The 18,834-nt window shown below is 34.4% G+C and overlaps 1 protein-coding gene across 1 annotated transcript in view; it reads left to right on the top strand.

Moving 5' to 3' along the window:
- LOC150104475 (LIM domain kinase 1-like) overlaps window positions 1-18,834 on the top strand; it is a 390,472-nt gene that overhangs the window by 71,071 nt on the left and 300,567 nt on the right. The window contains exon 5 of the mRNA XM_090395560.1: window positions 12,967-13,161. Coding sequence (XP_090251686.1) covers window positions 12,967-13,161 — 195 coding nt within the window. The remainder of the gene's footprint in view (window positions 1-12,966; window positions 13,162-18,834) is intronic.

Raw genomic sequence — 18,834 nt, 5'->3', positions numbered from 1 at the left:
AGTGGTCACTGCTTATTTCATATCCTCTGTGAACTCTAACATCTTACGAAAACTTTGATGTCTTTTCATTTAATATGAAGTAATCTAATATTGATTTCCATCCTCTTGCTGCCCAATTATATTTATATATGTCTTTATGTTTATAGAAGGAATTCATTATTTTTAGGTTATTATAAACTACAAAATCAATCAATTTTTTACCATTCCTGTTTAGAGTATGTTCTCCATATATTCCTATATTATTATTAATTTTCGTGTTTCCATTTCTTGCATTTATATCTCCTGCTAAAATTACATAATTATTTTATTTATTTTATTATATATATTTTGTAGGTGATTATAAAATTCAATATTATCCTGTTCTCTTCCTTCTTCTGGAGCATATAAACCAATTATTGTTAAGTAACCTCTATCTATTTTTATTCTAGCTTCTATTATTCTTTCATTCCATAATTTATAATATTTTAACTGTTTTTAAAGGGAGTTATAAATCCAGATCATAACCCCCCTGTTTGTGCTCTTTGGTCTCTGTCAACTCCACTGTATATTACATTAAAATTTTCAGTTTGCATGGTTCCTTTTAATTTTCTTTAATTTTTTTGTTTCACTGATTACTGCTATTTTAAAATTTCTTTTATTTAATATTTGGTCTAATTCTATTTCTTTATATGCTATTCCTCTTACATTCCAGTTTGCTTTATGTATTATATTTTGTTGTTGTCATTTTCGTTTTACCTTTTCCATTCCAGGATTGTTTTCCCATAGATTCGTTCCAATTACCTTTATCTGTCAGTTTAAAAGTAGAATTTTTTTCATCTAGTCTGGTTAAAAGATCGGAATAATATTCCCCGGTTAATGTTTGACCCTTTTCAAGATAATTAATAAACAAAATGCTTTTAGCATCCCAAATTACCGATACCATGACCTTTTCTGCTGATGAAACTGACTTTTTCTTCTTTGGTGCTGAACAACTGACTTCTGTCCACTGTTTTGACTTCTGTTTGGATTCTGGTGTGTAATGGTGAATCCATGTCTCAACCATAGTAATAAATCAATACACAAAATCAGTTTTATTCTTGTTAAAATGCTCTAAGCACTGTTCAGAGATTTTCATGCGAGTGCGTTTTTGATCTGTTGTGAGCAAGCGCAGTACCCATCTTGCACAAAACTGTTTCATTTGCAATTCTTCATGCAAAATATATCCTGCACATTCTTTTGAAATGCCTATAGTCACAGCAATTTTACACACTTTGACTCGCCGGTCATCCAATACCATATCGTGCACTTGATCAATAATTTCTGGTGTTGTTACACTTTTTTGGACACCTTCACGTGGATCATTTTTAAGGCTGGTTCGGCCACATTTAAACTCAGCTGCCCATTTCTTAATTGTCGAAAATGAAGGAGAAGAGTGCCCATAAACTTTTATGAACTTTGAATGAATTTCTTTTGGCATTAAACCTTCTTTTACAAAAAATTTTATAACAGCACGATACTCAATTTTATCCATTTCAAGGGATACAGACAACACAGCTGTATAAAACAAACTACTTGATAGAATCACTTGCAATTTCACATGGATGCTTATGACAGATGTACCAACTTAGAAAAAGAAAACTTGCCGATTGTGTTGCCATCTGTGTCGAGGCCAAGAACTTTTCAGACCACCCTCATAAGATCACTAAACCATATCATTACAAAATTTTATCATAAACCAACAATTGTAGGGAATTATCAAATTAACAAATATCTAATTAAGAAATGTAGGGAATTGATTATGAAAAGGAATATAAATGGAAGAAGAGGACAAGGAAGATGAAGGAAATCTTGGCTGGCAGACCGACAATGGACTGGCATTAGCTCTGAGGGACTGTTCAAGGTGGTCGAGGCTTGCTGAAAATTTCCTGAGGTAGTTGCCGACCTCTAATAGGAGATGGCACTCAAGAAGAATAAATTGTGATGATTTATTTATACATATATATATTATAAGGATGATATGAATGTATAAATAAATCAGTTGCACTCACAATTCATTCTTCTTGGGTGCCAGCTCCTATCGGAGGTCAGCAACCAACCACCTTGGGAAATTTTGAGCAAGCCTTGGCCACCCTGAACAGTCTCTGAGCTTATGCCAATCCACTGTCTGCCAGCCAGCCAAGATTTTCTTCATCTTTCTTGTCCTCTTCTTCCGTTTATATTCCCTTTTATAATCAGTTGTGAAGTATCTTATATTTCTCATTGCAAAGTAGGTGACCAAGATATGCAGTTTTTGTTCTTTTTATGGTATCTAAAAGTTTTGCATGATTTCCCCATATGTTCCAGTACTTCTTGATTTCATGTTTTTGCTGTCCATGGGATTTTTAGTATTTGTCTGCATAACCACATCTCAAAGCCTTTAAGTTTTTTTTTCTTGATGTTGTCTTCAAGTTTCTGCACGGTAAAGCAGTACTGACCATATATAGCATTTAACCATGCATACTCTAAATTTAAATTATGGTTACACAGTGTTGATTTCATTAGGAGAACATTTTTTCTTGCCATTTCAATTTTAACTAATTTCCATTTCTGGATTGCGTTCTTCATTTAACCAGCATCAGAGATATTTAAATGTTGTCACTCTTTCTATTTGTTTCCTGTTTAAAGAAAGTGCTGAATTAAGAATTTTTTTTTTTTTTTTGCTAATGACCATGAATTTAGTTTGGGTGATATTTATTTTTAATCCCATTTTTTCACTCTCTTCATTTACTAGTTCCAGAAGATTCTGAATATTGTTAGCCAAGAGAGCTGTGTTATCAGCATATCAGATATTATTGATGATTTCACCATTTACATTAATCTCTTCTTCTCTTCTTTTAAGATTTTTTGTAAGCATATGTTAAAAAGGAGAAGCAGCAGCACACATCCCTGCCTTACTCCTTGTTTGATGTTAATGGTGTCTGTAATAATGTCATCAACTTGAATAGATGCCTTTTGGTACCAATATAAGTTTTCAGTGATCCAGGTGTCTTTACCATCTAATCAGATTCTTTTTAATTCAATCATTTTGGTATGATGGACTTTAAATGGTTTCTCAAAGTTGATGAAGCAAATGAATACTTCCTTGTTTTGGTCACTACATTTTTGGAATAAGATTTGAGAACAGAAAAGATCATCTCTCATTCCCAAGTCGTTTCTAAAGCCGAATCGGGTATCACTGATGATGTCTTCACATTTTCTGTATATTCTTTTTTTGAATTGTTTTCAGAAACATTTTGAGAACATGATTCATTAGGCTGATCTTTTTATATTCATTATAAGTTTTTGCATTTGCTTTTTTAGGTAGCTTGATGAAGGTCAACTGTAACCAGTCGACCTTCATCGACCTTCAAAAGGTGATAAATAGTGACCTATTTATCACCTTTTAATAACTTGACTATTTCTGCTGGGCCTAAGGCTTTACCATTTTTAGCTGAGTTCAGCACCAAAGAGTTCTTCTACATATTTCACACCCATTCTTGCATTTTATCATCCTTTTCGGATATTATATCTCCCTTTTTGTTTCGAAGGATACATAATTGTTTTTTCTTAAATATACCTGAGGTATATTTCAAAAATATAACTTTTCAGTGATCCAGATGTCTTTATCATCTAATCCAACTGTTTTTAATTCAATCATTTTAGTATGTTGGACTGTCAAATGCTTTCTCAAAGTTAATGAAGCAAATGAATACTTCCTTATTGTGGTCACTACAGCTTTTTGTGTGGATTAAAACTGTCATGCTTTTCCTGTAGAAATTCTATTTCTTTACATTTTTGATTCATCCAGATTTCTTTTGCTTCTCTGATCTTGTTTTTAATAATTTTCTAAACCTCTTAATGTTTTGTTGGACTATCATTTTTATATGATCTGCATTGATCCATGAGAGAGAGAATTTCGCCAGTTATCGAATCTTTCTTTTTTACTGCTCTATCAGGATACAAGGTATTGGTACATTTCTCAATGAAGACCAATTTTAATTTGTCCCATGATTCATCAATCCTCATGATGTCATCATTCTTGATAAGTGCTATCTCTTCATTCAGATCTTGACTCAGTTTTGTTCTTATCTCAGGGATTTTTAACTTTCCTAGATCAAATATTTTTTGTTGATGTTCTTAAGTATAGCTTTCAGTCTAAGTTTTAACTCTGTCATCGGCAGATTATGTACAGAAGCAATATCTGCACTAGCTTGCCTGCTTCATACAGGGTTCTGACATTCCAGGCTCCTAGTTTTAGTGGGCACACCATTTTGAGCCTGGAGATTCTTTGCACCCCTGTCCTATTTAAGGGATGCCAGGAACTTAGGGCCATTTGTGTAGATTTGCTCACTATGATGGTTAGTCCAAAGAGAATAGAGCAGTAGTTTCTCCATTTGCTTTATGCTCTGCAGTATTACAAATGTACACAATTAACTGTATTGCTATCTTCAATTTTCTAATCACAAGCTTTAACATCATCATGAGACTTCAACCTTGTGTCAGTACTGACAAAGCTGCTTCCCTTTGTCAGAGGATTGAATCCTTTAATTTTCCTTGTAACTCTAGGTAGGGGCCCCTAACCAGGTACTGAAAGCCTGAGCCAGCTAATCCCAGGTTGTTTATAGAGATCTGCTCCTCTGAAGATTCTTCCGCACATTTCACTGTTGGGATATGAATCCTCTTCTGCTGATTTGTCTGTTCTTCACAGAGGGGGGGTCCGTTAGCATCCTTGTAAGGAGTGTACCCTATGGAAGGTCCCAGGAAGCATGATGAGGACGTCGACTTGCCTCACTCCCTACAATTTATTAATGCATATATAAAAAAAATTACTTGAAACAGATTTTCTTAAATCATGTCTGCCCCAACAACTAATAGAATTTTTTGGCTATATTCAAAAACAAGAGCTGCTAATGCACAAGGTAAATCAAATATTCTCCATAACGTCGTTTTGAAATTGCTTTATACACATAATATACATAAAAGCTATGAAATGTATGCTCCAAATACTCCAACTGCAATGATGTCTTTACTAGTTAACTCATAGGAAAACAAGCAAATAATGAAATCCTTCAGTGTTGCTATGTAGTATATTGCTTTCCCTGCCAACTAAACTGAAATGTCATTTATTATTATTATTATTATTATTATGTGACACCTCCAGGGAGTCCAAGGACTCATTGAGGGAGAGTGTGCCAACAGCATTGAACAATTGATCCGTTCCAACTACTAACCGTGTTCAAACTTGCTTAACTTTTTGTGTGAGCCATTAGTAGCAGAGGCTCTGCCATTCGACCAACCCTTGCTGGGTTTACCATTGGATTGTTAGATTCTCTCTATTATGAACATTATCAGGACTGCTGAGTTCCCTTCCCTGATGTTTTTCACACAAAAAAAAATAAAACCAAGTCCCTAATCTGCAACCACAGAAATAGCTGCCTATGCATTTGAATCCACATCCCTCAAATAGAGAAAATGAGCATTTTTAATTACAAAAAAAATAAATAAAATAAATAAATTCAAAGGTTATAGCAATAAGACACATTGCAACATAGTTAGCATCCATTTCCCCTATATTATCTCTGAGGTTTGGCAGCTCCATAATGTAAATATGCACAAAAAACCTTCCAATCAGAACATCACAGATCCAGTGATACAATCTATATATAAGTTACGTGCAGATTGTGAAATTGCACAATTCACGGATGTGCAACACTTTTGCTCATTCCATGAACTGTATGATGCACTTGTACAGTTCGTGGAGTGTGTAGAATTTTGCACAATTCATGAAATGAATTGTGCAAAATTACGTTTTATGCTCATTTCATGGCATATTTACAGCATATAAATAGATGATAAATGGGTGAAGAGTGATAAAATTGTTTTAATTCAAAAACTTTTATTACATAAAAAGGTTAGGTTAGGTAGTTGCAAAGAACTTGATTTTTCAACAGCTACATTTCTTATTTGTACAACGTGTTTTACAAGAGCATGGCCTGCTGCTTATATAATATGTGACGAATCATCACTATTAGGCAAATTGTGTAAATGTGTTTGTACCATCTTTTGATCGTAGTAGAGGAGATCCAGAAAACTTGATTAGAGTAGTTCTTGACAGGAAAGAAGGGAAATACAGAATTGGCACCAAAGGTGGAGTTATTGAAAACTGGCTTGAGAGAAATTGTTTTGAAAAGGTTGATTTTTTCAGGGATTATCTATAAATGAAGTACCAACTATAGACCTCTAGTTTGCCAACTTTCTGTTGGTAATGGACAAGGAGTCAAAAGATGCTCTTGTAAAACACGTTGTACAAATAAGAAATGTAGCTGTTTGAAAAATCAAGTTCTTTGTAACTACCTAACCTAACCTAACTCTTCATGCCATCCAAAGAAGTCTTGTGAAAATCCTCAATTATTGTTTACTTCTTAGTTGTAACGAAAGAAGTTTGGTAATAATATTTTTCTTGTGTTTTGTCAAAGTACACAACTATTTTTATGTAATAAAAGTTTTTGAATTAAAATTTTTATCACTCTTCACCCGTTTGTCATCTATTTATATGCTGTAACTATGCACCCAATTTATGAAATGAGCAGAAAACCCTCATTTCATGATTGTGCAAAATTGTACACATTCCACGAATGCACGTTATACAGTTCATGGAATGAGCAAAAGTGTTGTGCATTCCGTGAATTGTGCGATTTCACAATCTGCGTGTGACATATTATAGGGTGCACTACTTAATCCTCATTTTTCTGAAGACCACCATACCGAAGTGTCTGTATATTTACGTGTCTATACAGTTTACCAATTCACAGATTATTGCTACCATTAGGACAATCAACAAAAAACTAGAAAGATTAGTAGTTGTCTATTCAGAAAAGAGATGAAGAGTAAGAGAAGATAAAGAAGGCCAAGGAAAAGATGGTGGGAAAACATCAAAAGGGATATGTAAGAAGTTGGAGTGGAAAGGAGGATGCCTGAGATATAGAAATAAGTGGAAGAAAATTGTCCAAGCAGCAGACCTCAGGACTGTCTGGAGTCTGCTGCTCGGACTAAAATGCTGAAAAGAAGTCTATTCAGAAAGTATGTTTATGTTGTTTCAGTCTCTATTCTACAGTAGCATGTACAGTGAGATTTACTTATATATATATATATATATATATATATATATATATATATTTATGTTCCAGAATGCTCATATATTTACACACATAAATCTGCAGTACTCATCTGCTAGTGTATGTCATGCTGCTCAAGAGCATTAGACCTGTTTGCTGAAGAATTTGTCAATTCTGTGCTTATTTTTTGTTGAGGAAGGGGAAAGAGAGAGAGAGCTTTTGAACTAGTTTGAAAGTAATTGTATCTAGCTGGTTTGCAGCACTTTAACAGTGCGTGAATGCATATGTGTGGCAGCATCTCCAACATTGCATTCTGATTTATTTGAAAAAGCCTGCAAGATTGAGTGTGCATAGAGAAAATATCATTCTGGATCATAGCACAACTCTTATGTTATTGAACTTTCAAGCATAGAAGCTCACTGGAAATACTTCTTACTGTCTATTAATGACTTCAGAAATGAAGTCTTACTTCTTGTAGTTTCAAGCAGAGTTGTTCATATTTAACAGATCACTTAAGTACTTTTTTTTATTGTCTGTTAAATGGCATTTGTCCAAAAAAGTAAATGCTTTATATATATAAACACATATGTTGAGGACACGCACAGACACACAAACCTTTGCTTTATATATATGTGTGTGTGTATATATATATATGCCGTAAGTGTTGTGCTGAATTCATGTCATATCTCTTGTTTTAATTACTGTTATGTCCTGAAAGCAGATTTATGGACAAAGTTTATCAATATATCTTGATTCATTTCTGTTGTGAATTTAGAAACCAAAACTATAAATTTGATTTTTTACTAGTAGTTGTGAATTTTGTCTGGTGATGTCTTTAATTCAGAAAGGTTGTCTCTCTTCTGTCCTGATTTGCTGAGTGAGTAGCATCTCCATTCTCCAACCTGCAGGCTGTAGGTTTGAATCCCACCTCGCCATGAATGTTTTTATGTAGTAGCCATTTGTCATTGCCCAGAATAAAACTACCATCCTGCTTATTGGAAGCCTAAAGTTGCTTGAGTAAGTTTTTTTTTTTTTTTTTGTCTATAGACCAGATTATCCACCTCCTTTTGCCTTCCCATGGTACTGAACCTATGATACACATAAAAATTAGTTCTGTTTTCCAGGTGATAACCAAAATTCAATACAATAATATATCACTAGGAATTTGCAGAAGGCCCATCTGAGGTCATTATTTCTATGCAATCTCAGTAGGGTATCACTGATTGTTGACCTGGGATGGCCCAATTTGTTAACAGTTTGCCAAACAGATAGACCTGCAACATGGCATCATATCATAATGCCTCTTTCAAACTCTGTTAGTTCCCCTCTTGCAGCCATTTCACCCAACACAGTTGCACTAACTTGTGAGCATCATATTCCTTCATTTTATACCAGCAACAAACACATGACTTGCAACATGGCACGATGCATCTTGCCCATGGAGATGGTCATTGACTTCTTTCCAATCAAGGTATATGTGATCTCTAATTGATTCAGAACAGCTGTACACAACTATGACAATTTTGCAGGCTGCCACTCTTGCTAATATAATCTTTCTAGTTTTATGTTAGTTGTTCATGAAGTGGAAGTTGGTTAAACATGTAAACACTAGTTTAATTAATTAGTCTGTAAGCAAATTGTATGTTGAGTAGTAAACTCAGGGTAATTTTCTTTATGAATCATACCTCACAAAGAAAAAAAAATATTGAGGCCAAACCCACTTTACATAGCCTTGTAGTACATGAGCATTAGTACCATAGGCAGATGATTAAGAATTGGAAAATCTGGGAATACTGTTCTGTAGATCACCACTATTCTCACTGCTACCAAAAAATCATTTACAAAAACATCCATGCCCATGCCTGGATTAGAATTCCTACCCTGTTGAGTGAGTGTTTTTACGTTTGCAAATCTTTGTGCATCTGTCTGCAAATTTTGGATTCAATCTCCAAGAAAAGTCACTTCTGTTGAGAAAGTTGGATTGGAGAAAATAATGCTTCAAAGAAAATTTGCAAAAGACTTATTAGAAATATTTATTAGAAATCCATGTGTTAAGGCTTAAGTGCTGGGAGGACATCGTGTTGGAGTTTTAATGAAGTACTGACAGCACTAAGAAAGGATTGAAAACTAATTTTAATGCTTCCAATATTTTATCTCAGTCACTGAGACACCTTCAGGGAGTATAACTAACACCACTTGTAACACATACACAAAAACAACACAGTACTCAATGAAACAAGCGGCTATTACTCTTTTTTCATGATGGAGCATGGCGGTTTCTCCAGAAGATCCTGTGAGTGGTATCAGTACATGATCTCCAAGACCATAATCGTGATTGTAGATGTAAGTTTTGGGTTCATCTAAATGGATGGTGGCTGATGTACCTGTCTGAAGTATGCCAACTTGCAGAAAGAGGGTTTTATATATGCAATGTGCCTGTTAAGTAATGAGATTGACTTTTTACAGGACAATCCTTTGAATAAAAGTAACAAACGTGTTTAAGTTTTGACTGCTAGAGTGCATTGTAATCACAGGTGCAACTTTTGAGTTGGATAATACAGCAGGTTTCGTATGGCAACCATTGAAATAAGAGTGTGTGTGTGTGTGACTGGAGCATGTCAGAAGTTGCATCATGGAGCAAAGAGCTGTGATAAAATTTTACTAAATTAGAAACAACTGTTATAGAAGTGTACCAGGACCAAAACGTTTGTGGCGATGACTGAGCCATGCACAGGTATTCTGCTGATTTTCAACATTTGAAGATGGGAAAGAGTTCCTGTATGATGAAGCACACTATGAACGGCCAGTTTTTGCATGTAAAAATGAAAATGTGGTGAAAGCTGGGGAAATTGTTGCCTATGACAAGCAAATAACAACTAGGCTACTTGCTGTGCAAGTCGGTAAGGAAACAACCAGATTTATCTTAGAGGAAGATTTCTTTGAGGTTTGTGCTGCATACGTTGACACATGAACAGGGAGAAAGAGCACTGGGTTGCATGTTGTCAAAATTTCATCCATGCAATTGATCAAGATTGTGATATGTTGCAACAAATTGTCACCAGTGAAAAAAGTTGGTGTTTTCAGTTTGATCCTGAAACGAAATGCCAGAGTATAGAATGTCTTCTCCCTGGCAGAAGAAAGTCAGGTTGTAAAAATCACATCAGGACAATGGTATTTTTTTTTTACACTGCTGGAATTGTTCACTGTAAATTTGTTCCTGAGGGCACCACAGTGAATGGTGAGTATTATTTAAGAGTAATGCAATGTCTGTATGCCTGCATATGACATGTCAAGAAAGAACTGTTCCACAACAACAATTGGCTTCTGTTGCACGACAACGTTCCTACATACTGTGTGCAACCTGTGAAGCAGCTTCTGACTTTGAAGTCAATCTGTGTGATTAAATGCCCTCCCCCCTCTCCATTTGCCAGATTTGGCTCCTGCAAACTTTTCCCACTTTCCATAGATGAGGTGTGCCTTGAAAGGGGAGTGTTTCAGTGATATTGAAAACATCCAACATGGTGTGATCCAGACACTGAAGGAGGTTCCTGTTCAGGACTTCCACCCTTCAACACTTGTATGACAGATATAAACATTGTGTGAAGTTGGAGGATTATTTTGAATCTTTGTAATTGACAATTCCAAATATAGTTCTTTGTTTTGATAAAATAACTGTTGTCTCATTACTTAACAGGCATGCTGTGTACTCCAGACACTAAGAGAGAAGGGAGCTGTTCTTTAGTAGAATGGATAAGGGTATCAAGTTTCCAGTGGGGCTTAAAAACTGTGTAGAGGTTGTACCTTTTTAAAGGCCTGTTTATTTTATCCAATGTATCCTAGACATAGGGAATGGTGATGGCATTTCAGAAATCCTTTTGAAGGAATAGCTAAGGACTGAGGGGGGGGGCAGATTAGTAATTGTTTTAATCTGTAAGCATTGTTGCCATTGGATAGGGAGGTGTTGTAGATATAGAAGGATAGGATTGTAGATTTTGTTAGAATTTTAACAATGCCATATTGTTGTTGGTGGGCAAGTTTGTGAATGTATCTGCCTTTGTGAGTAGGTTTTCTCTATACAGTGAAAGGGAGGTTACCATTTGGAAAGCATGCCACTTTGGTATCTAGGAAGGGTAAACTATTGTTATTTTTCTTTTCCATCATAAACTGGATTCTTCTATGTAAATGAAATATTGGAAGCATTAAAATTCGTTTTTAATCCTTTCTTAGTGGTGTCAATAGAAATGACATAACTCTCTATAATGTTATAAGTGCTTGTTATAATCTTAAAACGAATCTTTTATATTGGAATGAAGAGAAAACTTGGACTTGAATGTATTTAAAACACACCATATTTAAATGGTACATTTTAATTGTCCACTGAGTGGTGTGTAAAACATTACTCTTTTGGGGGTGTTACAATAGGTTCTATACCCTTTGGGAATATGATTGCTATGAAAATATAATGAGAAGAAAGGGGTGTACTGACTTTCAGAATGAAAATACAAGCAGAGGATTTTATTACCTTATGTTTGCCCATTGTGAGACCACCACCCTTATTTGTAACTGGATATCTGAAATGTCTTGAAAAAAAAGTTTCATGTTTGGTCTGTGAAGCAGTCTTTTCCATTATCTAACCTTTACTTACTCTGTAGTACTACAAGTTTACAATCTTTCATGGGTGAGAATCACATGAAGAATAAAAAAATTGATAAAAAAAGTTTCATGTTTGGTCTGTGAAGCAGTCTTTTCCATTATCTAACCTTTACTTACTCTGTAGTACTACAAGTTTACAATCTTTCATGGGTGAGAATCACATGAAGAATAAAAAAATTGATTTATCATTGCATTCATTTTAACAAAGCTAACTTTATTATGAGAATAATTCTCAAACACAGACTTAAGCAGTAGATTTTTGTTAATGTTTTTACACACCACTCAGTGGACAAATAATTGTCCACTGAGTGGTGTGTAAAACATTACACTTTTGGGGGTGTTACAATAGGTGCTATACCCTTTGGGAATATGATTGCTATGAAAATATAATGAGAAGAAAGGGGTGTACTGACTTTCAGAATGAAAATACAAGCAGAGGATTTTATTACCTTATGTTTGCCCATTGTGAAACCACCACCCTTATTTGTAACTGGATATCTGAAATGTCTTGAAAAAAAAGTTTCATGTTTGGTCTGTGAAGCAGTCTTTTCCATTATCTAACCTTTACTTACTTTGTAGTACTACAAGTTTACAATCTTTCATGGGTGAGAATCACATGAAGAATAAAAAAATTGATTTATCAAAATGGATGCAATCATTCAGGCATGAGTTTAAACATGCAGAGAATACCAATAAACTACATGCAAGCAAAAAGTATTATCATAGAAATAGGATACGTATCATTGCATTCATTTTAACAAAGCTAACTTTATTATGAGAATAATTCTCAAACACAGACTTAAGCAGTAGATTTTTGTTAATGTTTTTATGCACAGGCCATTCCTTAATTTACATTTTTACACATTGATTTTTTTAACAAATTATAAAAACAAGATAAATACCAATCGACCAACCTTTGCCGGCAAAGGTTGGTTGATTGGTAGAGCCTCTGCTACTAATGGCTCAGTTAAGTAAGTTTGAGCATGGTTAGTAGTTTGGAAGGGGGGGGGCAATCGGTCGATGCTGTTGGCACACTCTCCCTCGATGAGTCTTTGGACTCCCTGGAGGTGTCAAATAATAATAAATAAAAAAAAAATAATAATAATAATTTTATGTAACTTCCAGGAGAATTTTTTGCTTTTGATTTCTGATGTTTTTTTTTAAAATAATTTCTTCCATTTTATTTCTTTCTCTTGTTTAGTGGTATGTGTTATAAACGACAGATGCAACCATTAACCAAACATTCAATATTTGGAAAACAGCCACACAGTATTCAGTTAGTGGAAATACCTGCTAATGCAAATGGCCATCAAAGATGTATCAAATTATCTCTCAACTCAAAAAAGTCAAGCAGTAATATGAATGATGGACTTCTTTTAGGAGTACACATTGTGGAGTAAGTAGAAAAATATCAAATTATGTTTTGTTATATAATATTTCAGAATATTTTGTTGTACGAGCATACTGATTTCATTTAATTCAATATTTGATTCTTAACTTCAAGATCTCCCACAAAAGTGATAATTGTTTTTGGTCATTGAAATGGCTTCGAGTATTTTGTCATCATATTCCATAGGTACTTTACTTCATTTATAAGCTTTTTTGAATAGTGAAAGTGAATATATAATTGAGTTTTTATTTAATGAGGATACAAGATATTAAGCTTATGTACACAAATAGGAATTTAGCTTAAATTTATCCTGTGTGAATGTGGAAGTCTCGAGAAGTCAAGGAACTGAATTTTGTAAATTTGTTGTGCATAAAGGAATAGAAACTGACAGAAGTTTGTTGTCATGGCAATAGCACAGAAATATTGTTTTTTTGGCTTCTCACTGCAATGACACAGTTGGATAACTTGCAGATCTCTGTTCTTCTTTAGTGCAATTATGCAGACATCTTTGCACATGTTTGAGTTTGTACGAGACAAACACAAAGTTGAAATCGTTCTCCCCCTCATAATCATTTCCATGATAATACCCATTCTCATCTTTAACACAGTTACATAACATTGTCGCTCTTACACACATGTTCTTACCATTCCTCCCATTATAATTTAGTTTAACAACCTCTCTGTGTTAGGTCTCATACCAGTTATTAGTTTTTCAAGACTGCTGATATCAAATGCATTCAAGTGTAGGCTGACCCTCTTATACAGATCTAATCTTCCCTCAGACTCACTCCACACATCTAAAAACTTGCATCCATTCCTTCTACACAGCCTATGCATCGAATCGTTTGCTATCATAGCCTTTCTTCTTAATTCATTTTTGTTATATCGAGGTAATATACTTACAGTTTTCACTTTCGCACTCTTCCATGTTTTTGGAAAACTTATAGTGCAGATGATTTTATTGTTCATTTTTGCTTTTTTTTATTTGGAGAAAAAGAAGAAAATTCAACATGATTTTGGTCTTTGGTGAGAAGACTGAAAGCACTAATATATGGGCTCCTTGCAGTCCATTCCTCTTTAAGTAGTGTACACCAAGACAAGATGCTGAAGATTATATTCTGATAAACTTCAAAACACTTTGAGTATAACTATTGTTTTTTCAAGTTTTAATAACATAACATAAAGAAAGTATACTCTCATAGTCTGGATCCCATTGCCTTATAATATCAGATACCAGTAAAAATATCAAATATTTTTATTGGTATTACATATATAATTAGTCATCATCATCAAATTCCTGCCATGTACCCTCAAGGGGTGTACAGGATATGATAGTACTACATGAAAAAAATTACATCATTACTAACTTCCTATCTACAATTTTCCTCCAAATCAGTCTGTTACTTGTCAAGACTCCAACATTATCAGATCTTATATTTCTATCGTCTAAGGCACTTTGTACCGTATCAATCCACCTATATCTTGGTCTTCCTCTGGGTCGTTTTGCTGCCAAACTGGCAGAGAACACTTGTTTTGCTAATCTTTCTTCGCCCATTCTGTTTAAGTGACCATACCACCTGAAATTAGTTCTGCTAATGCATTCCTGGATGCTGGCAATGTAAAGTTCTTTCCTAATATCCTCATTTTTAATATGATATTGCCATTGATGCCATCTGTTCACGCCTATAATCTTTCTCAGGACGCTCATATCTGCGGTCTCTAGTCTTTGGTCAAGTGTTTTACTTCTGACCCAGCTCTTAGATCCATAAGTTAAAACTGGTTTGAACACTGTCTTGTATACAGCTAATTTAGTGTTCTGACTAATTTCTCTCTTATTCCATATGAATTTATGCAGTTGACTTCCCACCAGCTTTGCTGATTCTGTTGTCTATTTCTATATTTAATTTACCATCTTCAGTAAAAATCGTGCCTAAGTAGCTGAAATGTTTTACTTGTTCCACAGGTTCTCCATTCACAACACAGTTGACATTTTCAATTCTGCCCATTTTCATTGTCTTTGTCTTTTTATTGCTGACCTTCATACCATATCTATTACAACAGCTATTCAATTTAGTCAGAGAATCTTACAGACTTGTAGTGGATTTATTTAGAAGTATAACATCATCCGCATAAAGCAAAGAGCTGACATTAACATCTCCAATTTTGATATCATGTTTAATGCCACTTTCCTTCATAATGTGAACCATATAGATAATGAATAACAGAGGGGATAATGTACATCCTTGTCTCACACCAGATTTAACATTAAACCATCTTCCTGTACTTCCTTCAATTCTAACTGCTGACTTACAACTCAAATAAAGACTAAGTATTGCTTGATATAATGCCCCATTGACACCATATGACTGCAGCGTATTGAATAGCTTCTCTTGGCACCTTGTCATATGCCTTTTCCAAATCGACAAAACTTAAATACAGATCTTTGTTATATTCCCATGATTTCTCCACTATTTGTCGTAAGGTGAAGATCTGATCCTGACAGCCTCTATTTGACCTGAATCCAGCTTGTTCTTCACCAAGCTTTTCTTCCACAATTCTTCTTAACTGTTTCTCAAGTATACTTGCATAGATCTTGCCAGGAACATTCAGTAGGGAAATACCTTGTAATTCTCACATTCAGTTTTATTTCTCTTTTTATATATGGGTACTCTGAGAGCTCTACTCCAATCATCGGGAATTCTTCCCTCTGTCCAGGATTTCTGAACTATGCAGTGCAGCCACTGTAAGACTCTTATACCACCATACTTCAGCATTTCTGATCGAATATCATCTACTCCTACTGCTTTTCCACATTTCAAGCCTTTGATGGCTTTTTCTACTTCAAGTGTGGAGACATATTCCTGACTGCATTCCTGGTCAGTGTTTCTTACCACTGTGCTGCCATCACTTCTTATTTCATTTAGCAGTTTTTCAAAGTAATTACTCCATACTTCAAGGATATCTTTTTCTCCAGTTTTCATGTCACCTTTATCATCTCTAATTTTAATTCCTTTTATAGCACTGTTTCCTCCATTCCTAAGCTTCTTCAACAACCTCCAGAATATTTTGCCACCTTCTTGATATTTATTTTCTATATTTTTGCCAAAGTCCTCCCATGACTTTTGTTTAGCTAGTTTTACGCAGTGTTTAGAATTCTTGCATTTGTCTCTGTATTCTCTAAGAGCACAAGCTGACTTATTTGACAGGACCTTTTGATATGCTTTCTTCTTTTCCTTCACTGCCTCTTTAACTTCCTGTGTCCACCAGGGAGTTCTGATTTTTTTATCCTTGCAGACAACTTCACCACATGCCTCTCTGGCAGAATGAATCAATGTTTTCTTCAGAGTTTGCCATTGAATCTCCAAGGTTTGATTCCTGTTCTCAAACTCTTTCATTTTTTCTTCAATAGTCTTTGTGTATTTTAGTCTACAGTTCACATCTGAGAGCTGCTCAACTTTTATTCACTTTAAAACTTTCTTACATGTTATTCTTTTCAATATGAAATTCAATTTTATCCTGCTCAAGACTAAATAGTGATCACTTCCAATTTCAAATCCTCTGTACACTCTGGTGTCCTGCATTAGGAAGAAAAAACATCACTATCAACAATAACATAGTCAATGAGACTTTTCTTATTCCTTGTCTCTTCTCTCCATATGAAATTGTGCACATTTTTCTGTTGGAACATTGTGTTAGTAATAACCAGTCCATGTCCTGAGCAGAAATCCAACAGGTATTTGCCATTATTATTAGCTTTGTTTTTTTCTCCAAATTTTTCCAAAATATTTTTGTATGTCTGACAATCATTTCCTACTCTGCTATTTAGATCCCCAACAAGGATCAACTTTTCCTTTTTCATTGTGTCAGTCGCTTTTTCTAAACCCTCAAAAAATTCCTCCACTTCTACCTTAGTAGAACCTTCTGTGGGACCATAGGCACAAATAAGTCTCATTGTCCAGTTCCCCATTCTCATATTTGCCCACATTACTCTACTTGAGACTGCCTGCCATTCAAAAAGATTAGCTTCGTATTTAGTGTTGAATACTATGGCTACTCCTTCTTTTCCTTGATTGTCGTTGCCTGAATATAACATTTTGTATTTATTGCTCAGAAATATCTCACCAGTTTTTGTCTTTTTTGTTTCAGTCACCTCTATTATGTCGATCTGGTACTTATCTAATTCCTCAGCTAGCTCCAGTTCTTTGCCATTCAGGCTACTTACGTTGATAGTACCGATCTTTAACTCTGGCGATGTTGATTTGGGGTTTGTGTTTGTATAATTAGTTAAATCTGCAAACATATATATGTGATGGGCTATAAGAAATTCTCAGGCATTGTCAATTTTTAGTAATGCTGTGTTAAGAGGAACATTTTGGAATTTTCTGTATTCCAAGATGGGTTTAATTCCAAATGATTCTTGGTAGCAACAAAGAAAAAGAAGACCTTTTATTTTCATAATTGGCCTGAAGACTTTTTTTGATTTTAATCTGTCAGTTTTTTTTTAATTTTTTTTATTTTTTAATAATGTAAAACAATGTAATGTGGTATTATAAACAGTTTTCACATGAAGGGAGGGTCTTCCTATTGTAGAATGATTACAGCCAATATAGTGATGGTACCATGTTTCTGAGTAAATTGATGGTGAGTCTTTTTATGCATCTGTGTGGCTGGGTTTTTGATATTATGTGAATGAATGAAAGTCCTATTAGAGGAAATTATTTCATTTTAAAAAGTGAACTTTATTCAGCTTTAACAAATGATTTATAGCATTTTTGCTTTGTGTGTGTGTGTGTGTGTGTGTGTGAGAGAGAGAGAGAGAGAGAGAGAATAGGGTTCTCGTAGGAAAGAAATGAGGACAAATGTCGAATATTGACACTGATGCATTTTAGATCAGTTTTATGTTTGGCAAAAATGATGCCTGAAGCACCTTAATCAAATATCTCCAGCACAGAAATATGCTAGAAATAGAGAAAGAGGGAAGGTCATTTCCATATCTTAATTTTTATAGGTAAATTGCTCTCCCATTGCAAGTAACTTCAATTGAATTGTTTTTAAAATGTCACCTGAAAAATTTTTGTTCAGATGTGAGGTAGTTTTTTTTATGTGAATCCCATTCACAATGGGTTTAAACCTATTGTTCATTAATACCATGAATTATGTAATCTAACAACTCTACTTTAGATGTCAAACACAGTACTCAGTAAGCCAAGTAATGGTACCAGGAGACGAAAATTGTCTATTACCTCAGGACCAAAAGACCTTCACAAACACTACAGTGGATTTCTAATACCTAGCCTTGGTAGGGTATTAGATCCACTCAGTAAGTCAGCCTTCAATCGAATGAGTTAGGGTTTGGTGTATCATAGAAGGTTAAGTAGCAAGAATTAATAATAATAAATTAAAATGAATCAAAGAATTTAACACAAAATCAAGCTATTTAATATAATCAAATATCACATCATAATGTATACCTTCTTTCTGTGTTGGGCTCTATTTCTGCTATGATGAGATACTGTTTTATTAATCACCTTAATTTTTAATTCCTCTCTGTAAATAAATAAATAATAATAATAATTCATTATATTTGACTATATTATTTTGCTTCTTGTTTTTATAATACATTAAATAATGGACTCCATCATGAAGTGGCTTTTTATGGTAAATCTCTTCAGTCTGTTA

The sequence above is a fragment of the Typopeltis vanoorti genome, chromosome 7 (genome assembly GCF_054136105.1).
Source record: "Typopeltis vanoorti isolate ZY-2024b chromosome 7, IOZ_Tvanoo_1.0, whole genome shotgun sequence".
Taxonomy (NCBI): domain Eukaryota; kingdom Metazoa; phylum Arthropoda; class Arachnida; order Uropygi; family Thelyphonidae; genus Typopeltis; species Typopeltis vanoorti.
The sequence above is the reverse complement of the archived record's forward strand: the minus strand, read 5'-3'. Positions and strand labels throughout refer to the sequence as shown.